The following is a 24,404-nucleotide window of genomic DNA, read 5'->3' as shown; positions in this document are numbered from 1 at the left end:
GGAAAGATTGCTACTCTCTTAGTAGGAGTATTCAAAATCTGCCAAATCCACACTTGGTTGTGTGTGGGTTTTTCTGATGCTTCAGAAAGATAAATGGTTTTAAGAATGAGACTTGGGGCACCTGGGTGGCTCAGTTGGTTAAGTGTCTGACTCTTGATTTCAGCTCAGGTCATTCAGGGTTGTGAGATCAAGCCCCGTGTTGGGCTCCCTGCTCAGCAGGGAGTCTGCTTGAGACCGTCTCTCTCCATCTCCCTCTGTCCTTCCCCCAACTTCGTGCTCATGCGCTAAAATAAATAAATCCTAAAAAAAAAAAAAAAAAAAGAGGGGCACTGGGGTGGTTTAGTCGGTTAAGCATCTGACTCTTGGTTTCCACTCAGGTCATGATCTCAGGGTCGTGAGACTGAGCTCCATGTTGGACTCTGTGCTCAGCTCAGAGTCTGCTTGAGATTTTTTCTGCCCCTCCCCCTGCTCTCTCTCTAATAGATAAAATCTTAAAAGAAAAAAAAAAAGAATGAGACTATAATTCTTTTGTGGATCATTTCACCAATTTTTCCCTTATTCAATACCAGGTAAAAACACAACCTTAACACCAATATTAAGCTCTGGCATTCTGCTAGGTAAGAATATTTTGCTCTTCTCTGTACTGGTACAGAAGAGCCTTGAAAAAGGGCTGTTTTAGAGAATGCTTTTTAAAAATTTATACTCCCGGCATAAGGATTCTCACTTTAGAATATGGAAAACAATTACGAAGTGTAGTTTAAAATACGAAAAGACCTTCAAGATGGCAGTGGCTGGGTAGCTGAATGGCAGACAGAGGTGAAGGCCTCCATGAGGTAGAAGAGGCCGAGAATCGTCCCCTCCCCACTTCTCGCAGGCCCAGGGGCCCAGTAGAAGTGTTGTTTTGTTTTAACAAAACCATACAAGTAAACCATACAAGTTGTCAACATGGGATGGAGATCTACATCATCCACCGAGTGGAAAATTTATGAACCCCACAGACCAAGCCCGAAAAGAAGCCCGAAGGGAGAGTTTTTAAAGAACAAAAAACAGTGCATGATGGTACGAGCTGCAGTCTTGAAGATGAAGGATCCCAGATTATCTGGGACATGGAGAAATTGGCTGAAATGGGGTTTAGCCCAGCGCAGCAACCACAATTAAATGTGAAGGTGCTGAAAGACAAGCGTAAAAAGCTGCGTGAGACCTCTGAACTTACTATTCTACGACTCTACTAAAATGAGAATCCGGATATTTACCAAGAATTGAGAAAGCTGGAAGCAGAATATGAGTAGAAGAGGGCTCAACTTAGCCAATATTCTGACGCTGTACAGAATGCTCAGCCTGTGGAAGTGGAGAGTATTCCCCACGAGGGACGTCACAGGCTCCTTCCAACATCTAGATCCGGGACATTCCACTTCCTGCCCAGCCACCCTCCTTCCTTAAAAAGACCTCAGCCTATGGGCCTCCAACACAGGCAGTTTCTATACTTCCTCTTCTTGGACATGGTGTGTCACATTTGCCCCCTGGCAGAAAACCTCCTGGTCCCCCGCAGTCTACCATCTCCTCAAGTCTTGCAAATGTATGGCCATAAAAGGGGCTCTGCCCTAGAGCTTCCCCCTTGTAGGCAGGATGAAGACATGTTATATAGCCTGGAATGCTCAACGGGCTCATGATGATGGTGTTTCCAGCACAAGTGAAGATGACTGGATCAAGATAAGCATGATGACCATACTGATGACAGTGACACTGACAGATCAGATGGAGAGAGTGAAGGGGGTGAATTCGTGCACCATGATGATGACAACAGAGACAATAATGAAGGAAAAAAGTCAGGTCTGAGTGTAAGATTTACAGATATGCCTGGAAAATCAAGGAAGAAAAAGAACATGAAGGAGCTGACTCCCTCTTCAAGCCATGATGCTTCGAATGGCAGGTTAGGAAATCCCTGAGGAGGGACGAGAAGTAGAAGAATTTTCAGAGGATGATGACAAAGAGGATTCTAATGATTGTGAAGCAGAAAAGCAATCACAAAAATGGCAGAAAGACGACTCTCTTTCTGATGACACATCTACTACTTCTTCACAGCAGCAAGCCTCTCCCCCCGCCCCCCAGTCTGTTCCTCTTTCTCAGATCCAAGCACCTCCCACACCAGGACCACCTCTGGGAGCGCCTACACTCCTGAGACCACCTGGAATGCCGGGACTCCGAGGACCTTCACCCTGACTTTTGCCTGAAGGCCCACCACCAGACCAACCCCCCTGGCCCTCCCCCAGGTCCACCTCCAGGTCGGCCTCCTGGCCCTCCTCCTTCTCCTTGGGGACCCTCACCAAGGCTACCTCTCCCTGCACCTCCGGGTATCCCTTCACCTCGTCCCGGCAGAAGTGCCCACCTTTGGTGCCTCCACTTGGACCTGCCCCACTTTTTCCCACCAGCTCCCTTGCTGACCCCAGGGGGTGTTAAGTTCTCCACCTGACAATTCAGCGACCCGAGGCGGATGATACAAGCGCAGCCCCCACTGAGAAGAAAGCCACGACAACCATCAGTGCCAAGCCATAGATCACTAATCCCAAGGCAGAGATTACTCGATTCATGCCCACTGCATTGAGGGTACATCAGGAGGATAAAGGAGCCACTGCTGCTCCCCAAAGAAAGTCAGAGGATGATTCTGCTGTGCCTCTAGCCAAAGCAGCTCCCAAATCTGGTCCATCTGTTCCCGTCTCAGTGCAGACTAAGGATGACTTTTCTGAAGCTTTCACGAAAGGATGGAAGAGATCCTGAAACAGTGTTTAATGCCACAGCAGGTTTCTGTTCACATCAGTGGTTTGTGGGGAAAGAGGCTCTTACTAAATTTAGTGAAGGAGCAGCTTTCACTGTCAAGGTATTTTTAAATTTCAGTTCAAGGAATATCCTAAAGTTTAAGCTTTGTTCAGAATTTATCACATCTAAGAGAGGATTATGTCATTCAGAACAGACTGGTTACTGAAGCAGTGCTGCTAACATCCATTCCCTTTCATACCACCATTTTCACCCCGTTTGTTTCCCCTTCTCCAATTCTTTGGAAACTTGTGATCAGTGGCGGGGGGAATCTTTGTTATTTATTTGTTTTGATTCTCTCTTGTGTACAGTGGGCACTGGAGTAGAGATTTCTGAAAAAAAAAAAGTTTATTTTACCGCATCTTGCCTTTTGTGTTTGAGTTATTTTAATATTTTCTTGCAAATATTTTTGCAATCCATTAGTGAAATGGATTACAATGTCATTTACTAATATAAAGTAAGATATGTGGGGAAAAAAATGTACAATCCTTTGATTACAATTATTTCCCACTGACCTAAACTTTGAGTGTTTCATGGACTAAATGTTCCACACCAAGAAAAAAAATAGAATACAAAAGACTTGAATATTCACCATCCATTTCCACAAGCAGCTGATTGAGTGTATTCTCCTGCTCACTCTGTCCCCCGAAGTTGCCTCTTCCTCTTTTCCTTCCCACGGCATCTATCTCATCAATGAAGAGAATGCAGGGGGCGTTCTTGCGAGCAAGGGCAAATAAGTCTCGGACCTGAATAAAAATACATACATTAGAGTCACTTGACAAGTGAATATTATTTTCCTCCTACTAAAATAAGCATCATACTTCCATCCAATAGGAAATCTTTTTGTTACATACTGTACTGTACAGTACGTATTTAAAAAGTTATAAGCAAGGAGGTGACAAATGAAGTTGGTGGGTAACTGATTTAAGGTGAGCAAACATTATTTCTGTAATAAGTTACTGTATATATCATAAGACTAACAATATCTGCTACTTTTTATAGCAACTTATTAATGCTACACATTTTTGCCCTATAAAAAGAGAACACTGTAGAACCGTAAACTTTATAGTCAGTTTAAAAGTTCAAACTACTCTGGGGTTTGCATTTCATGCCCAAGGCAGCTGTTAACAAGCAGACACTCACTGAAAGGCAGAGGCGGTACATGCCCGCGCAGCAAAGGGAGGCGGCGGTGGTACATGCCCGCGCCCGCACACCGACCGCCGCAGAGCCCTGACAGACAGTGCCCCTACCCCCAGACCTGCTGCTGCAGGAGGCCCCCGCACCGACATCCCGTCCTACCACCCATGTCCCCTCAGGCCACTGGCTCAGCGGGCTGAAGGACTGGCCGTCCCCATACCTTGCCACCAGCGAAGAGTTCCGAGTCTCATACTAAGATCCAGAAACAATCTCCTATGCCTCACATCCCTCTTCACCTCACTCACCAAAGTCCAAGTCTCCCTGTCACCCTTCCTGCCTGGACTTGCAGGTTTTCACTGCTATACTTCTCTGAACACATCCTCTAGGGTAGCCCATGTCCCTTCAGGGTCTCCCCCTCTGAACTCCAGATCTGTGATCAACGGACCCCCACCCTCTCACTCTTTCCTAAATACCTCCTTCACCCTCTTGCCTGAACTCAAATTTGTCTGTCCCCGCAAAGCTCTCAACTAGAAGGGGTTTTTGTCTTTCCCTCAGGGCCCATGGGAGTTGAAGTCTCCCTCACATGCCATGACTACTGCCAAAATAATTCTGCTGGAAAACCCCTGCTCAAGAGGCTCTCACCGTGGGGTAGACACATCACCCTCCTTGTTGCAGTACTCCTTGGGCCTGATTTCCCACTCTTCCACCCCACCCCCACTGGACACTATTTTCCTAGTGGTTCCTGGTTGGTCGGTCCCCTGGAGCACCTATTTCAATCACCTTCTGTTCCGCTCTGCCAACGTTTCCCTACATAACCAGCTTTCCAGTCTACTCTGACCCTCTTCTGTCGGTCTAGCCTGCTCACGGGCTCAAGCCTCTCTGACAGCTGGCTCCTCTTAGGTCTCCACCCCATTAGATTCACTGCTTTCCCACGACCCACAGCCCCTCTGTCTTCAGTCACCCCCACAGCTCCCACCCATATTAGATTCCACAGTCCAACATCATGAACACTTAACTCCTTCAGACTCCCCTAGCTGCCTGACAAGACTCATGAATCCACCTACTCTACCTAAGATGCCATCAGTGGTATGACACATCATTAATACATTTGCCATTGACCAAAAAAAAAAAAAATGCTGCCAGTTAATGACACAACACCTAGTTATTGATTGTATGCTATATCCTGATGTCTGGAAAAGCAACTGTGATAGCACTTTACCTCTCTGAGGTGTTAAAAAAAAGTCAACATTTAATGAAATACACAAGAGTAAAAATTTAAGTGCTGCTTTAAAAATTAATCCATACTCACACTTCCTGATTTCAAAACTTACTACAAAGCAACAGTAATCAAGACTGCAGTAATGGTATAAAGACAGACATATAAGGGCGCCTGGGTGGCTCAGTTGTTAAGCATCTGCCTTCAGCTCAGGTCATGATCCCAGGATCCTGGGATCGAGCCCCGCATCGGGCTCCCTGTGGGAAGCCTGCTTCTCCCTCTCCCACTCCCCCTGTGTTCCCTCTCTCGCTGTGTCTCTTTCTGTCAAATAAATAAATAAAATCTTTAAAAAAAAAAAAAAAAAAAGGCAGACATATAGGTCAAAAGGATAGAATTGAGAGTCCAGAAATAAACCCGTGTATCTATCTATGGTCAAGGGTGCCAAGACCATTGAATGGGAAAATCATCTAACAAATGGTGCTGGGAAAACTGGATACACACATGTGAAAGAGTGAAGATGGACCCTTACCTTATGCCGTATTAACTCCAAATGGATCACAGACCTAAATGTAAGAGCTAAAACTATAAAACCTTTAGATGAAAACGTGGGAGTAAGTATTTATGACCTTGGATTTGGTGACAGATTCTTAGATAGGATACCAAAGTCCAAGCAATGGCAAAAAAAAAAATGGATACACTGGTCTTCATCAAGATTAAATCCTTTGTACTTCACTATCAAGAAAGAGAAAAAGCAAACCACAGAATGGGAGAAATTATTTGCAAATAACGTATCTGATTAGAATTTAGTATCCAGAATATACAAAGAACTCTCACAACTCAATGACAAAAGGACAACCCGATTAACAGACTGCATAGATGGCCAGGGCCATCTTTAGCAACTCCATATTTGGGGGGAAGTTCAGGGGGAGAGGATGGAAGCTGTGCCATCCTAACAGAACAAAAGACTTACTCTAGCTGGACCCACACCAACAAACATCTCCAAAAACTCAGATCCACTAACGGTGATGAAAGGGACGTTAGCTTCTCCAGCTGTGGCCTTAGCCAGCAGTGTCTTTCCAGTGCCTGGAGGACCAGTGAGAATGGCACCCTTCAGATATAAAAAAGGAAAAGTATCTTTAACTAGAATTTCAGAAAAGTAAATTGCATATCCATAAACAATTCTGAGATAAAAACCTGTCTAAAACTCTATTGACATATACTAAATGTTCCTTAAACATCTGAACTATGGCAAAACATTTTTATATTAGTAAGAAAAGGATTATTAGAGACTTTTTAAAAATTTAGTAAGAATGTGAAATCTTAAATACTTCGCTTATTTAATAAGATTTTTAGTGTTGCTTTTCAGACCTCTAGACTTAAGCTGAATATCTACTAATAAACCAACCAAGGTTTAATTAGATAAGTCAAGGAGACACAAAACAACACATTCCCAAGTTACATTTTGCTTTCTTCCCTTTAAAATTTCACAAATGAAGTAAAAATCTAATGACCAATTGTGAACATAGTTAAAAAGAGAAAATGTGCTTGCTCAAACAGTATAATTATTTAAGTTGTGGAGATACTTAGGCATGATGTGCAAACAGCAAATTACAAAATTATCAAATATGACTTTTTATCCAATACAGTCAGGACATGGAAATCAAGGAAATGATGATTTCCTTTACAAAGGATTCCTTTATTAATGGATTTTTAAAATAATTAAGCATTCTTGATTCATTTACTTAATGACTGAGCCTGGCCCTCAGAATACAAAGATGAGTAAGGCCAGCCCATCGCCAGCAGTGGGCATGGGGATGTCTCCTTGAAGGGGGGGGGCGGGGGAGGCTAGAATTAGTGTTGTCTATCTCTTCTCCACCAAATCCTGTGCCATGAGTCTTGAGTCCCAGGCACAGGCACAGAGTCTGCTCAAATTTGCTCAGGGAGGGATAACTGGGTAACAGCAGGGGGCAATATGCTCTGGTGCACACTTGGTGAGAGATGGGTTATCTAGATCTGACTGGAGGGAGAAGAAAGGCAAATCAGGGAAGGCTTCCAAGGGGAGAGAACACAAATCTTTCCAGGAACATACACACTATATGCAAGCAAAAACATTCCTACAGAATAAATGACCTGAAAAAACCCTGGAGTAAAAAGCAGACTGGTAAGATAGAAGGAGAATAACAAATACTTTATCATAAGTAATCAAACTTCATTAAAATTTTAACTTTAGAGATCAAAAAGTAATTCAAAAGATTTTTGGGTTAATCAGTTGAAAATAATCTGAAAGTTCACTTTACCTTTGGGATTTTTGCTCCTAGATCTTGATATTGCTTTGGGTTTTTCAAGAAATTCACAAATTCCATTATCTCTAGCTTGGCCTCCTCGCAGCCAGCCACATCTTTGAACTTCACATCTATCTCATCCTTCAAGACTTTGGCAGTGGTCTCTCCAACACTGAAGAGTCCACCCATCCCCCGGCCTGTCCGACCAATCCCTGCAGGCCCTCTCCGGATGGTGTAGAGTAAGAAGGCGATGATGAGCACCGTGGGCAACATGCTCAGGAGAAACGAGCTACAGGAAACCACAGACGATACTGACATGTTTTAAGTCTGTTAAACTTTGGTTTTGTAAATATTTTGCAAGATATACTTTTTGGTAACTGCTTAGGATATGACTGTATAGATTTTCTATTTTTAGAAAACCGGAATATTCTAATATTTTGTCTGAGGCACAAAGAGAATCCTAGTGCCTTGATATTACTGACACAGAACTGCAGAAGATGAGACCAAAGAAAAAGCTGTTCTTTATGCGCTGTCTACTGAGATTTTCTTTCTATCCCCATAATCACCATTTATGCACAATACAGACCCACCTGTAATTTACTATCATTATATCTGCAGTTCAAAGAAATTTCTTTTGAATTACTTAAAAATTTTAACATTTTTAACATGATCTGGTGTTAGCCTGGGCAAAAATTCCAGTTCTCTTACTGGAACGCACTGACTTATTCTAAAGAGATGTCTTCCAAATATCAAATCCTTGCTAAGTTAACAGCAGATCAGCTTCCAAAGTCCCGTGTACAATGGGGACAGCTATCTCTTGGTGAGCACTGCACAGGCCGCTCTGTGCAGCTTGTGCAGACTTAAGAGACTGACTCCCAGGGGAGCAATCATTTACCCTTCAAACTCGTGCCTGCTCTGGAGGACACTGCTCAGATAGGACGTAAAGCTGGGAGATACCTTTTGCCTGTCTTAGTAAATTTCAATACAATCATGAGTATGGATACATACTCGCATTGGTTAATATAATGCAATTTAGCTGAACTTACCCTAAGAAATTTGAATCAAAACCTTGTGCAAAGGTTAGCTCAAAAAACAAAACAAAAAACAAAACCAGGATCAACTTTCTAAGTTTTCATCTGTTACAATATTTTAAATGCCCCTACAGCAGGCAGCAAGAACTGTGAGAACTTTACCTTTGGTTTATTTCTGGAGAGAAAAAAATAGACACCGACAGTAAAAGTTCAAAGAATGGTGCAACAAAATTTTCCGTAACGTTTCAGCAGCAAAGTTAACCGACTATACGACAGCCCCAGGGGCAGAGGGACATAGTGTATGTGAAACCACCTGGATAGTTCTCTGGATCTAAATACAGAGGGAGACTGTAGGTCTATACAAACTGAGATGCAAAAAAGTCTCTAAAACAGAGTAATACTACCAGCTCGATTAGCACACTAGCAATCTGCTTTTCTGCTCTTTTACGTAGTCAGAAAATTTAAGATTTCCTTCTACTTTTGCTCTTGAGCTGGTAACTCTACAGTGAGGTACACTTCGATTCGAATGAAGTGACTGTGAGAAAATCTACCCCGGTGTAGTATGCAGGTGAGTACCCAAAGACAGTATAATCCCCACAGAACTGAAAGACAAGAGACTCTTGAAATCAATGGGCCCTTCCTGAAAGACTCAGATTTGTAAGTGGTCTTATTAAAGACAAATAATCCCTAAGAGAAGAAGTTCTGACAAGAAAGGAAGAGTTACTTAAAATTCTTGGGAAACTCTGAAACATAAATGTAAATGATGGTTAAAAGACGGCAATGTCACTCTTTCACACACAGGGGCTCTTGATGCTAAAATCCTACTAAAGGATGGTGATACCCCAATTTATCACTTAATCAAAGATAAATATAAATGTGTAGAAAAATCAGTCATGAGCAAAACCCAGTAAATTACCAACGATTTACAAGAAGTCTGGTTACACTGAGAAAGGCCTGTTTGAGAATGTGGTCTGTAACTTGCCACCTGGTGACGGAACACACAGTGAGCTGTGCAGGGCACAGTCAACAGTCTTCTTACCCGTCACTTTCAGCAATGTAGACAACAGGAACCCGATTCTCCCCTTCTATGCCCAATTCCTGCTGTAAGGTTTCCAGATTCCGCTCAAAGGTGTCCACACTGCCAATATTAAACCAGACGTATTGCTATAAAAACACAAAAACAAAATATCCTAAGAATGAAAGCAAAGTTTAATTTACTGGGAGGTTCAACTTTTAAAGAATTTCTCAGAAATACTGAAAGTTCAGAAATTGAAAAAAAAAACCCAACAATAATAAAAGACTGGTTTTAATGATGCAGCAATTAAGTTTCACTCAATGAGAACACCTGGCAATCCTTGCAAATAAGCATTTCTTAAGCAATATTCCTTAGTGGTTCTACAACTATAAACTCAAACAAATGAAGAATCTATTTAAAAAGACAATCCTTTTCATAAATATGTGTCCTTTTCCTCTTCTTCATTTCCCACGTATGTCTCAGCTGCCTAAAAACTAATGTGACACAGTAACAACAGCTAAAGTTTACTGAGCACTTACTAAGTGTCAGGCATCGTTCTTAGTCCTTTATAGACATGAACTCCTTCAATCTTCAGAACCACCCTAAGAAGTAGGTACTATCACCAGAAGTCATTCAAAATCTGAACATTAGGAAGGCACCCCCACCACCCAATGACAACAGAAGAGTACCTCGCTGTGCCAGACATTACTCTTCTATTCACCTGATTTGGTGAGTTACTGAGGCCCTAGGGGGGAACAGCTGAAGGGTTTGAGGCAACGGCTACTTACCCACCAGCTCGAGCACGTAAGTATTCCCCGTTGTTCTAGCTGTTTACTGGGTGGAGATCAGCCCTCTTACCGTCCCCATCACCCCACAGATGAGAAAACTACAGGGGTGACTTCACTTGCCCATGGTTACAAATCTGGTTAAGAGGCTGGATCTGAACCCAAGCAGTCCTGAGCCAGCGACCCTAACTGGCACGTCACACTGCCTCTCTTCTACAACCACACACATACTTACCACAATAACTCACACTTACTGAGTTTCTAATATACACGCTAAGCACTCAGTGAGTAGTTGCATTTTATAGCACAAAAAGACCCTGTTCCTCCTTAAACCTGCAATCGCTTTTAAAAGATTTTTTTAAATCAAAACAATAAATCTAGGATATAAAACTTAAGACAATTCACAGAATAGAGTAACATGTCATCCTATATTCCTCCCACCAACCAGTGCTACTGAATGGAGGATATCACTCTGGTATTTCTCTCCAAGTATCTAAAAACAAAAGATGGAGAGTAAGTTTTGTAATACATGTACTTTTTCTTAAGTTTTATATTATATAATAACAGTCCTTGCTGAGTAGTTCACTGTCAAAGCGACAAAATTCCTGTGGTTACAAGCCCCCAAACAAGTCAATAATAGGTTGACCTCACGTGACTGAGCATTCCCTTACTTAGCACCTACTATCAGCTGGACACTGTGCTAGCAGCATGAATCACATTAGAGATTCGGGGCAGATAAAGGCTCAGCAGCAGATTTGGGGACCAGATCTAGTTAAGAGCCTCTGAGGGTGGGTCCTAGCTCTCCAAGTGATTCTTAGACATACTGAAGTTCGAACACCCCCACTGAGGTTCATGATCTCATTTAGCACTAAACCCTAAAGAGCTGTTATTGCTGTTCTGATCTCAGCTATAAAGAAATCCAGGTTTAGGGGACTTAGGCCATATAGATAGTAAAGAGTAGAACTGATGTGAAGCAGAGTCTGTCAGACTCCAAAGCCTGTGATTATACAATGCAACAACTAACATTGCTACTCTATAAGCAGGACACTGAAACTCTTCTGTTTCTGAGAGCTCAAAATGAAGTTTTTTATTAAACATGCCCTCTGTAGAAAACTAAGGAAATATAAAAATAAAGAAAATAAGAAGCATCTGTAACGTCAACACCCAGGGACAAACACTATTAGCAATTTTGATGCCATTCCTTCAAGATTTCATAATATCCCCTTTACAATCTTGAAACACATGCACAATTTTGAAATTGATATAAAACCTTAACTGCAATAGAAAGGAGAAACAAAAAGAAAACAATTTATAATAAAATAGTATGAATTTCAATATATAAATGTTTGTGCATGCCAATACTAGATGTAAAAATTGCCCTCTAGGGAAGAGGACCGTCCCGCTGAGCCACTACTCTAGCGGCGAGATTAAAGCAAGGGAAATGAGGAACCCCTACCATTAACCAGGTGCCTACTGTGGACATTTATCGATTTCCAATTTTCCACTCTAGAAACAATGTTTTGGAGGACATCCTTGTATAGACATCTTTACATGCAACCTTAACTATTTCCCTAGGATACAGTCCTAGAAGCAACATTACTGAGTGTGTGCGTACTTTCAAAACTGCTGATATACACTGCCAAATTGTCCTCTTGAAAGGGAGTGCCAATTTAATTTCCAGCACTAAAACTCTGAGGAATAGTTCTGGGGAAAAAAAAAGTAGCGTGGTTATTAATGAACATTTCATCATAAAAGGTAAAGACAGTGGGGAGGGGGGCAGAAATGAAGGCAGGTAAAAGAACTCACTCCAACAAGTGACTGAAATACCAGAGCTACACAGCTTTACAGATACTCCTCTATTTACTGATGTGCTTCAGACAGAGGTGGTCACCATCAGTTCTAGTTTTCCTTAAATGTTGCCCCATCCAGGCAGGATGACTAGGAAACCGTTAAGCAAAATCATCTGGAAGGAGGGATGCAACCTGGTAAAGAGGTCTGGCCCTGGGGGAGGGTGGTAAGATAGCAGGACACCAAGGGACTAGGGACAGTCCTCGGGGGCAGGCCTGGGAAAGGCTGGGGATCCCCTGGGAACCTCATTTGCCCCTCTGCTGCCCTCCCCCACAATCCCCTCAACCCAGTCTAGGGTATCTGGAATAGAGTTCAAACTGATTGGACTGGATACACATACTATTTTTGAAATGGGAAAAGAAATGTAAATTAAAATAATCCAGTATCACATAACAGCTGGGAGAGATATGATCAGAATGCTTCTTAAACCAACTAGAAAAAAGCTACCTCAAAATATAGCAATGCAGATTTAACAGTTTTTCCCTAACCAAACAACTGTTTTCTCAGTCTTGAAAAATCACAGACGATATCAGAACACTGAAAACTGGGATTTCACGGTTTCCTAAATGTACAGCCAAATGATTACCAAAAACCAAACCAAAACTGACCTAGTCTTCGTAACACAACTACATACACAGCGTTCACATTCTTACCGATGTTAGTGAAATTTGCAAGTGCTGTGCTGCCTAATTCTGGTATCCCCAGTGCACAGAGCTACTGCAATGTGAGGAATGCTTGCTTTTCAACTCTAAATCTGAAAAGTTAATTTATAGCTAATCCACATCAATTAATAAAATCATTTACCCCATCAACAGGAGTTTTTCCTGGTGTAAAAGTCACTCGAACAAAACGCTTGTTGACGACTTCCAGTCTGTCTACCTGGAATTTTAAAAAGTTAAATATTTAGACACAAATTTACAGAAACGACTTGAGATATTCTCTCAAGCACATTAAAACTGCACATGGTATTTTAGACACACAAAGAAGAATGACAACATAGGGAGGACCCATGCTCCCCCTCTCTGGGTTGAAAAATAAAAATGTCACAAACACTGTTGAAGCCGCCAGTCATGTCCCCTTCCCAGAGGTGGCCATTCTCGGCATTAGGTACTGACTGTCCCAGAGCATGTCCTGGTGCTTGTGCCACACACAGATGTAACCCTAAACATACGCTCACTGTTGCCTGTTTTTAGGACTTTAAAAATGGTCCTGCTTGGTATATATTCTTCTATAACTTTTTTTCCCCTTCCTATCTTATTTGTGAGGTTCATCCTTGCTGACATGTCAGTTCTGCACAGTATTCCACTTCATGAGCACACCCCAAGTTACTTATCCATTCTCCTGTTAATAGACACTTAGGCTGTTTCAAAACATTGGCTACCACTAACAATACTGTTATGAACAGTCCTGCCGCATATACCTTCTTGGGCACATCTTCAAAACCTTCTCTGGACATGTACCTGTAGATAGACACAGTAAGGCTTGGGTTGCAAGATATACGTACTTTACTAGACACTGTGAAACTGCTCTCCGAAGTGGCTCTCCAGTTCACACTGCACAACAAAATATTCCTATTGGTCTACATCCTCACTTGCTATTAGAAGACTTTAATTTTTGCCATTTTATGGGTGTAAAATGATATAAACTTGTTTTTTTAATGTCCTAATTATACAGGGTTTTTAAGACACTAAAAACCTCATCCCGAAGTTCTGGGTGGACTTGGAGCATGAGCCCTTTGGAAGAGGCTTGCTTCCTCCTGTCATTAAGTCTGCTTTGGCAGAAGTCTGAAAGGTACAAGTCAAAACTGGAAAGTGAGGGAGCCCTGGGTAATTCCAGGAGGAGCTGGGACAGGGGACTATCTGTTCCTAAAGGCACGCCTTCTGGAAAGGAGGACTAAAGTACTCTACTCCCCATAAAACTTCTGGGATAATAGCAGACTGATTTCGAAGAACCAGTGGGTCCAAAAGGAGATGCTTCTCTGAAGAATCTTCCTCAAAGCCCTGTCACCACACTCAAGGGATGGCTACGGCCCGCTCCCTACACGGACACAAATTACTTCTCAGAAAGCAGGCTCTCCCAACAACTGGGACACATACATAAATACCTTGGCTTCCACAAGAAACATTTGCCTCAAAAAGCCGAGTAAATAATCGATTCCATTTTTTCCAACCTCACCTTACTGTACAACCTTTAAAAATAACTTCTGAAGGGCACCTGGGGGGCTTAGTCAGGTAAACCTCTGACTCTTGATTTCAGCTCAGGTCATGATCTCAGGGTCCTGGGATCCAGCCCTGGGCTGGGCTCTGTGCTCAGTGCTGAGTCTGCTTGTCCCTCTCCCTCTGCTCCTCCCCCTGCACACCCTCTAATAAATAAATAAAACCTTTAAAAAAAATAAAAATAACTTTTGATTCTTTATGCTACCAGTATGACTATCTCACCTTTATTTTATCCATTTCAATGATGAAAAGCCCAGTACCGAGAGGTTAAATAATTTCCCCACAGTGACAGAGCAGCTTGGTTCTCTCACTATCACTTCATCAATTCTAAGGTGGACATTTTTCATATTTTAACTTCTGAGAAATTAGGATATGTTTGACAGTTGGTATTATTTTATAGTTTCACTGGCAGCTTACTAAATTTTTCTGAGGAATACATAAAATAACGTGTCTTACAGTCCACAGCATCTAAAAGATACTGGAGTAGAGGCTCACTGGGTAAAGACCTGCTGGTAGTGACAAAGGCTCCTAGGCAACCCTGCCTAGGCCCCCACTTAGAGCCCATCTGCTCTCCCTTTCAGCACTCACCACTTATTTACCAATTCCAAGCCCCTGGGAGATTAAAAGCCCTGGAGGCATAAAGGAGCCGGAGCCGGTGGCACACTCCAGCAGGGGGAAGAGGTGACCGAGGAGCACAGGAAAATGATAAAATGATGAAACGAGATGGAGGATGGCTAGGTTCTAGTAGAAGTGAAAGAAAAGGATTTTGCGGTAAATGCGGGGACAGCTGGGCCAAAACCAACAGGGTTCTTGGTTGCAAGTACTTTTTCCAGCATTAAAAAAATTCAAGATGAGGGGTGCCTGGGTGGCTCAGTTGTTGAGCGTTTGCCTTCGGCTCAGGTCATGGTCCCAGGTCCTGGGATCGAGCCCTCTCCCATTCCCCCTGCTTGTGTTCCCTCTCTCGCTGTGTCTCTATCAAATAAATAAACAAAATCTTAAAAAAAAAAAATCAACAGGAGAAGCTGGGTAACTAGTTGACTGTTACTTTACTGGTGCAATCTACTGAATTTCACCTTTGGAACCACTATAAACCACCCATCCCATAAAATACTTACTACTCCTTTGGAAAGATAGTTATTGACAAAGTCCTTCCATGTGATTTCTCTCCCGGAGCTCCTGAACAGGAAGTAAAACATGACTCCACCCCAAAATAGAGCAGTCCAGAGAAAGTACATCCTGAATTCCTTGTCATCCCATGGAAAGTCACCCTGGGCAAAGAAGGAGACAGTCTCTGTCAAGAATAAAATGTCACAATATGATCTAGGCTATATTGGACACAAATTCCTCCCAACCTCTCCTGGGGCCACCCCAGACCCTCCAAATTAATACACAGCCTGGAATCACACCTTCTGGAATCTGGACCACCAGTGAGAATCATCTTTCTTGCCACCTCGTTTTCCACCGCCACCAACTCCTCCTCCAGAAGGGCGTGGGGTAGCAGCTGGCTTTGATTCTGTTCATCAACAGAGAGCACAGAGAGCATCACCGCAGAATTTCATCTCTCTCAACAAAGTTCTCATTACTATGGTTTAATAAACGACTTACTACAAAAAGTCTCACAATAACTTGTTAATCTTTTTTCATTAAGATATATCCAGAGCCAACTATTAATAGCTGTGACCTCTTTGTTATATTATATGCTTAGAAATAAATGTAGGCCTTTTATTTCTGGGAATCAGGAATAGGAAACCCTTCAGCGCCCCTTGTCTCAGCTACTCATCAACCAGTAGTTCTGGAATCAGCCCGTGTGTTACGGTGTCGTGACAATACTCAGTATTCAAAGTTCGGATGACTTTGAAGGAAATACTGTTTCACTCTGTTATAACTCACATACACGTCTTTGATGTTACTATAAAATAGGGAGGCAGAGTTTCATCAGGCACACACGAAACATTAGCTTCGTTATTTGATAGTTACACTGGGTCTTTGTAAGGCAATCCTATCCTGTACCTCAACAAGATTTAAACCAAGTATAAAAGTCACTGAGCACAGAATAGCTATCCTCCTGGGAGATAGAAGCATCAATTTTGTTGTTACTGTGGCTTTAGAACAAGTTTTGACCTTGACTGAGGAATCAGAAGCCTATCTAGGATTGGAATTCAGTTTTTCTTCAAATTACCTTGACACCTTGAGATTTTACTTAATCTCTTTGTGCTCTTGTCAAGTAGGAACAATAACATGTGAATAAAGCCATCTTCCCTATTTTATAGGGTCGTATCAAAAATGAGAGGGAAGTTCCTCTTTGAAAAAAATCAAAACATTATACAAATCCAAAAAAAAGGGCTTCTTGTGAAATAGCTTACGGCAACTCATCAGTCTGCCATGAGAAAGGAGACTAACAGAGAGTTAGCATTCGAGGGGGCTTGCCAGCGCTTTACACACACTATCCCGTGATACCTGCACAATATGCTAACAAGCTGGTAAGTATGCTACTATACTCATTTTACAGATAAAAAAGGTGTAGCTTAAGAAACTTGGTAAATAAGTTGGTTGCAGTGTCAAGTGACACTGAAAGAGTGACAGAGTTGTGTTTGAGGTGAAGGTAAACGAATTCCTGAATGCCCACTTAAAGGTAAAAGGGAGGTGCTCCCCCTTCCCACTCCCATGAAGTGAATACCGTAACAGTTTCTTTTATAAGCGAGGCATAATTTTGATAATGGACTACCAAAAAAACCCAAAAAAACAAAACAAAAAACCCAACAACCAAAAAAATCTTACCCACATAAAATTAGTTTGTAAGAATCTGAAAATTAGTCACTGTTACAGATTGATATGTGTCCTCCCCCAAATTCATATGTTGAGAGTCCTTGCCCACTGTGATCTTATTTGGAAATTGGGTCTTTAGAGAAAAATAATCAAGTTTAAAATGAGGTCATATGGGTAGATCCTAGTCCAATATAATCGGCATTCTTATACAAAGAGTAAATTTGGACACAGAAATGCACAGAGAGGAGGCGGCAAGGGAGAAGACAGTCACCTGTAAACCAAGGAGAAAGGTCTGAAACAGAGCCTTCCCTGGTGACCCTCAGAAGAAACCAACCCTGCCAACACACTGATCTTGGACCTCCGGCCTCCAGAACTGTGAGATGAATGTTTGTGCTGCTTAGGATGCCCAGGTGTGGAGCTTTGTTACAGCAGCCCCGGGAAACCAATATACTATTAACACTCTCCACCCCCCCACTTTTCTCCCCTCTGACAGAATCACAAATACTACTCTAACATCTTCAACTACGATGAAGCAACCCCTCTACTGTGCAGGATGGGAGACTGCAGCTACCTAGCCCTGAGTTCCTGATGTGTTCACCCCACCATGATGCACACAAGGAGCTTCTGCACCCCTGTCTTAGGTGAGGCAGGGTCTGAGAGAGGCAAGCCTCTCTACCTGTAATGAGGCGCAGGGCTGGGAAACAGTACAGCGCATTTCTAAAGTTGTTTGACAAGACTCCCTACTCCTGGGACAGGACAAAGTAACACACATGCAAAAAGTATGCAACAGGCTATATTTTAAAAATGGACCTATTATCCTTAATCTGCCCCTAAACCAAGATAAAAAGACGAGCAACCATGCCCCTGGGAAACCCTGTACAAATTGTCCATGTCTCTAGGCAGGCCACACTAGCACTTCTCCCTTCTCTTAGCCCCTGGTCTTGCTTTCACTCCCTGCATTCTCTGAGCATGTATTTGTCTCTCCGACTAGATCCAAGTTCATTTAAAAACAAGGGCTGTATTATAATTTTCCTTACATTTCCCTAAAAACAAAGATGCCAACTGAAATGTGCCAGGCATTGTGCTAAATGTTATCACATTTGTGACCTCTTCATTAGACTTGCAAATGAGTAATGCCTTTTTCAAAGGGAGAAAATAGTTAAAACATTACAGGAATTTTTGTGCCTTTTTTCCTTAGTTAGTATTGGGAAATGTTTGCAATAAAGTTTGCTTTTTGAAACTTTAAAAATAAATAAATAAATAAAAAATAAAAAGTAAATGTTATCACACGTGTGAAAGGGGGACAGGAGACTCAGGGCCTACACAGTCCTCCTAGCCACAAAGCTCTAAGAAACCCTATCTGAAAGCCTGAGCTAAGACAGGCTCTGAGGAACAATTTGAAAAACACTGCACTATATCAAAATATGCGCCAGATAAAAATGCATGTATTAGGTTTCTAAGATTTTTCTTAGCAATTTAGATGTATAAAATATATTGACCAAATCTGTAGTTAAATATGACTGGTCATCTCTAAGGTGAACTTAAATTAATTCAATTTGAAAAATGACAAGAAAATATGAACAGAAAAATTAGGTGAAATGAAACACAGGGTCTGTAGAACTTTGCATGTACTTGTAACCTTCCACTTCAGAACTGCTTTAAGAGAACACTTACTGGGGGCGGAGCAAGATGGCAGAGGAGTAGGAGACCTGGATTTCGTCTGATCTCAGGAATTCAGCTGAATAGGGATCAAACCATTCTGAACACCTATGAACTCAACAGGAGATCAAAGAAGAGAGTAGCAACAACTCTCTGAACAGAGAAGCGACCACTTACTGGAAGGTAGGACGTGCGGAGAAGTGAATCCGAGGCGATATTCGGGAGGATAGACGGCGGGGGAGGGGGCCTCCGTCAGCCACTTCTGGCAAGTGATAGAGCCGCAGAGCACAAAATCGGACCTTTTAGAAGTCGGCTCCGCTGAGGGATGTCACTCCAGTGGCTAAGCGCGGGGTGGAACTCGCGCAGGACAGTGTGGTCTCAGGACCCTCAGGGTCACAGAAAGACCGGGCGTGCCTGAGTGCAGCAGAGCTCCCAGGTATCCGAGCGGGGAAGCCGGCTGCAGAGACGGAGCCGAGGCGCGGGCTTGCAGCTCGGGATGGCCGTAAACCGTGATCCGCGGGCCACTTGGGCCACTGCGCCTCCAGCAGGGACCCAACAAGCAGCAGAGCAGGGGAGACGCCCCTCCCTCCCCGAGGAGGAGCGGCGTGGGAGTGCACCTCAGGGATCTGCTGGGTTTGGACACTCCACACGGGGTCGGGTGCCAGAGATAGAAACGCTCAGTCACAGGCCGGGTGAGCACGGAGTGCGGCCGGAGACCGGGGACGCGGGAGTGATTGACTGCTTTTCTCCGGGGGCGCACTGAGGAGCGGGGCCCCGAGTTCTCAGCTCCTCTGGGCAGAGAGTGGGAGGCCACCATTTTCACCCTGGTCCTCCAAAGCTGTACCGAGAGCTTGCAGGGAAGAAAAGCTCCTGAGAGCAAACCAGAGCAGCTTGCTTAGCCCGGACCGACAAGGGCGGGGCAATTCTGCCTCCGGCAAAGACATTTGGGAACCACGGCAACAGGCCCCTCCCCCAGAAGATCAGCACGAACAGCCAGCAAACCAAGAAGACCAAGGAGAACGAGAGAACTCCAGCGCTAGGGGAATACTGCACATAGAATTCATGGCTTTTTTACCATGATTCGTTAGTTTTTCAAAGTTAATTTTTTAACTGTTTTTTTTTTGAATTTTTCTTTTTCCCTTTTTCAAACAACATCTTATCAATCCCTTTTTTAAAAAAACATTTTTTATTTTTCATTTTTAGAGTCCTATTTTATCCCTTCATAGTAGTTACCCTTATTTTTGGCATATATATGTAAGTTCTTCTCTCTTTAAAATTTTAATATACAGTTTCTTCTAACAGATCAAAATATACCCTAAATCACTAGTGTATGGCTTTGTTCTAGTCTCCTGCCTGATCACAGTCTCTCCCATTTTTCTTTCTTTTTTTTAAATCTTCTTTCTTCTTTCAAACAGCTTCTTATCAATTCCTTTTATATAACCTTTTATAATTTTCATCTTTACAGTCATCTTCCATCCCTTCATTGTATCAACCCTTACTTTGTACATATATAAGTCTTTCTTCCTTTAAAATTTTAGGAGGCACTTTCTTCTAACAGACCAAAATACACCCAAAATCTAGTGTGTGGCACTGATCTATGCACTAGCCTGATCATATTTGATCATATTCTGTTTTTTTGTTTTGTTTTGTTTTTGTTTGTTTTTATCTGTTTCTTTTTCTTTTTTTTTTTCTTTTTCTTTTTTCTTTCTTTCCCTTTCTTTTCCCTTGGTTTCAGGTCTTTTCTGATTTGTATAGAGTATATTTGTTGGGGACGTTGTTAACCTGTTAGCATTTTGTTCTCTCATTTGTCCGTTCTCCTCTGGTCAAAATGACAAGATGAAAAAAATCACCTCAGCAAAAAGAACAAGAGGAGGTACCGTCTGCCAGGGACCTACTCAATACGGACATTAGTACGATGTCGGACCTAGAGTTCAGAATCATGACTTTAAAAAAGCGTGGAAGTTATTAGAGAAACCCTTTCTGGAGAAATAAAAGAACTAAAATCTAACCAAGTGGAAATCAAAAAGGCTATTAATGAGGTGCAATAAAAAATGGGGGCATTAACTGCTAGGATAAATGAGGCAGAAGAGAGAATCAGCAATACAGAAGACCAAATGATGGAAAATAAAGAGGCTGAGAAAAAGAGAGAGAAACAACTACTGGATCACGAGGGCAGAATTCGAGAGATAAGCGATACGATAAGACGAAACAACATTAGAATAATTGGGATCCCAGAAGAAGAAGAAAGAGAGAGAGGGGCAGAAGCTATATTGGAGCAAATTATAGCAGAGAACTTCCCTAATGTGGGGAAGGAAACAGGCATCAAAATCCAGGAGGCACAGAGAACCCCTCTCAAAATCAATAAAAATAGGTCAACACCCCGACATCTAATAGTAAAACTTACGAGTCTCAGAGACAAAGAGAAAATCCTGAAAGCAGCTCGGGAGAAGAGATATGTAACCTACAATGGTAGAAACATTAGATGGGCAACAGACCTATCCCCAGAGACCTGGCAGGCCAGAAAGGACTGGTATGATAGCTTTAGAGCACTAAACAAGAAAAATATGCAGCCAAGAATACTATATCCAGCAAGGCTGTCATTGAAAATAGAAGGAGAGGTTAAAAAGCTTCCAGGACAAACAAAAACTAAAGGAATTTGCAAACACGAAACCAGCCATGAAAGAAATATTGAAAGGGGTCCTCTAAGCAAAGAGAGAGCCTAAAAGCAGCACAGATCAGAAAGGAACACAAACAATATACAGTCACAGTCACCTTACAGGCAATACAATGGCACTAAATTCCTATCTTTCAATAGTTACCCTGAGTGTAAATGGGCTAAATGCCCCAATCAAAAGACACAGACTATCAGATTGGAATAAAAAACAAGACCCATCAATATGCTGTCTGCAAGAGACTCATTTTAGACCCAAAGACACCCCCACATTGAAAGTGAGGGGGTGGAAAACCATTTACCATGCTAATGGACACCAAAAGAAAGCTGGGGTAGCAATTCTTATATCAGACAAATTAAATTTTAAAACAAAGACTGTAATAAGCGATGAAGAAGGACACTATATCTTGCTTAAAGGGTCTATCCAACAAGAAGATCTGACAATTGTAAATATCTATGCCCCTAACATGGGAGCAACCACTTTTATAAGGCAATTAATAACAAAAGCAAAGAAACACATTGACAACAATACAATAATAGTGGTGGACTTTAACACCCTCCTGACTGAAATGGACAGATCATCTAAGCAAAAGATCAACTAGGAAATAAAGACTTTAAATGACACACTGGACCAAATGGACTTCACAGACATTCAGAACATTCCATCCCAAAGCAACAGAATACACATTCTTCTCTAGTGCCCATGAAACATTCTCCACAACTGATCACATCCTAGGTCACAAATCAGGTCTCAGCCAGTACCAAAAGACTGGGATTATTCCCTGCATATTTTCAGACCACAATGCTTTGAAACTAGAACTCAATCACAAGAGGAAAGTCGGAAAGAACTCAAATACATGGAGGCTAAAGAGCATCCTACTAAAGAATGAATGGGTCAACCAGGAAATTAAAGAAGAATTAAAAAAATTCATGGAAACCAATGAAAATGAAAACAACCTTTCAAAATCTTTGGGATACAGCAAAGGCAGTCCTGAGAGGAAAGCATATAGCAATACAAGCCTTTCTCAAGAAACAAGAAAGGTCTCAAACATACAACCTAACCCTACACCTTAAGGAGCTAGAGAAAGAACAGCAATAAAGCCTAAACCCAGCAGGAGAAGAGAAATCATAAAGATCAGAGCAGAAATCAATGAAACAGAAACCAAAAGAACAGTAGAACAGATCAACGAAACTAGGAGCTGGTTCTTTGAAAGAATTAACAAGCTTGATAAGCTCCTGGCCAGACTTATCAAAAAGAAAAGAGAAATGACCCAAATCAACAAAATCATGAATGAAAGAGGGGAGTTCACAACCAACACCAAAGAAATACAAACAATTATAAGAACATATTATGAGAAACTCTATGCCAGCAAATTAGATAACCTGGAAGAAATGGGTGCATTACTAGAGATGTATCAACTACCAAAACTGAACCAGGAAGAAATAGAAAACCTGAACAGACCTATAACCACTAAGGAAAGTGAAGCAGTACTCAAAAATCTCCCAACAAACAAAAGCCCAGGGCCAGATGGCTTCCCAGGGGAATTCTATCAGACATTTCAAGAAGAATTAATACCTATTCTCCTGAAACTGTTCCAAAAAATAGAAATGGAAGGAAAACTTCCAAACTCATTTTATGAGGCCACCATTACCTTGATCCCCAAACCAGACAAAGACCCCATCAAAAAGGAGAATTACAGACCAACATCCTTGATGAACATGGATGCAAAATTCTCACCAAAATCCTAGCCAGTAGGACCCAACAGTACATTAAAAGGATTATTCACCACGACCAAGTGGGATTTATCCCTGGGCTGCAAGGTTCGTTCAACATCTGCAAATCAATCAACGTGATACAACACATTAACAAAAGAAAGAACAAGAATCATATGATCCTCTCAATAGATGCAGAAAAAGCATTTGACAAAGTATGGCATCCTTTCTTGATCAAAACTCTTCAGAGTATAGGGATAGAGGGTACACACCTCAATATCATAAAAGCCATCTATGAAAAACCTACAGCGAATATCATTCTCAAAGGGGAAAAACTGAGAGCTTTACCCCTAAGTTCAGGAACGCGCCAGGGATGTCCACTATCACCACTGCTATTCAACATAGTATTAGAAGTCCTAGCCACAGCAATCAGACAACAAAAAGAAATCAAAGGCATCCAAATTGGCAAAGAGGAAGTCAAACTCTCACTCTTTGCAGATGATATGATACTGTATGTGGCAAACCCAAAAGACTCCCCCCCAAAACTGCTAGAACTCAATACAGGAATTCAGTCAAGTGGCAGGATATAAAATCAATGCACAGAAATCACTGGCATTCCTATACACCAACAACAAGACAGAAGAGAGACAAATCAAGGAGTCGAGCCCATTTATAATTGCACCCAAAACCATAAGATACCTAGGAATAAATCTAACCAAAGAGGCAAAGGATCTGTACTCAGAAAACTATAAAATACCCATGAAAGAAATTGAAGAAGACACAAAGAAATGGAAAAACGTTCCATGCTCATGGATTGGAAGAACAAACATTGTGAAGATGTCAATGCCACCTAGAGCCATCTACACATTCAATGCAATCCCCATCAAAATATCATCCACTTTTTTCAAAGAAATGGAACAAAGAATCCTAAAATTTGTATGGAACCAGAAGAGACCCCGAATAGCCAGAGGAATGTTGAAAAAGAAAAGCAAAGCTGGTGGCATCACAATTCCGGACTTCCAGCTCTATTACAAAACTGTCATCATCAAGACGGTATGGTACTGGCACAAAAACAGACACAGAGATCAATGGAACAGAATCAAGAGCCCAGAAATGGACCCTCAACTCTATGGTCAGCTCATCTTTGACAAAGCAGGAAAGAATGTCCAATGGAAAAAAGACAGTCTCTTCAACAAACGGTGTTGGGAAAATTGGACAGCCACATTCAGAAGAATGAAACTGGACCATTTCCTT

General features: G+C 41.9%; 1 protein-coding gene and 1 pseudogene across 3 annotated transcripts in view; one reads left to right on the top strand and one right to left on the bottom strand.

Annotated features, from left to right (window-relative positions):
• AFG3L2 (AFG3 like matrix AAA peptidase subunit 2) overlaps positions 1-24,404 on the bottom strand; it is a 51,208-nt gene that overhangs the window by 20,004 nt on the left and 6,800 nt on the right. For 2 of the 3 annotated variants that reach the window (XM_027577092.1, XM_027577091.1), the window contains exons 4-10: positions 15,748-15,854; positions 15,457-15,609; positions 12,930-13,004; positions 9,517-9,641; positions 7,462-7,735; positions 6,135-6,272; positions 3,404-3,557 (exon numbers count right to left, since the gene is read on the bottom strand). In XM_027577092.1, the coding sequence (XP_027432893.1) occupies positions 3,404-3,557; positions 6,135-6,272; positions 7,462-7,735; positions 9,517-9,641; positions 12,930-13,004; positions 15,457-15,609; positions 15,748-15,854 (1,026 nt within the window). Of the gene's footprint in view, positions 1-3,403; positions 3,558-6,134; positions 6,273-7,461; positions 7,736-9,516; positions 9,642-12,929; positions 13,005-15,456; positions 15,610-15,747; positions 15,857-24,404 lie in introns of all 3 variants that reach the window. The other variant, XM_027577093.1, reaches the window with a different exon arrangement.
• LOC113913106 lies at positions 946-3,383 on the top strand (annotated as a pseudogene).

The sequence above is a fragment of the Zalophus californianus genome, chromosome 14 (genome assembly GCF_009762305.2).
Source record: "Zalophus californianus isolate mZalCal1 chromosome 14, mZalCal1.pri.v2, whole genome shotgun sequence".
Taxonomy (NCBI): domain Eukaryota; kingdom Metazoa; phylum Chordata; class Mammalia; order Carnivora; family Otariidae; genus Zalophus; species Zalophus californianus.
This window is presented reverse-complemented; position numbering and strand designations above follow the sequence as displayed.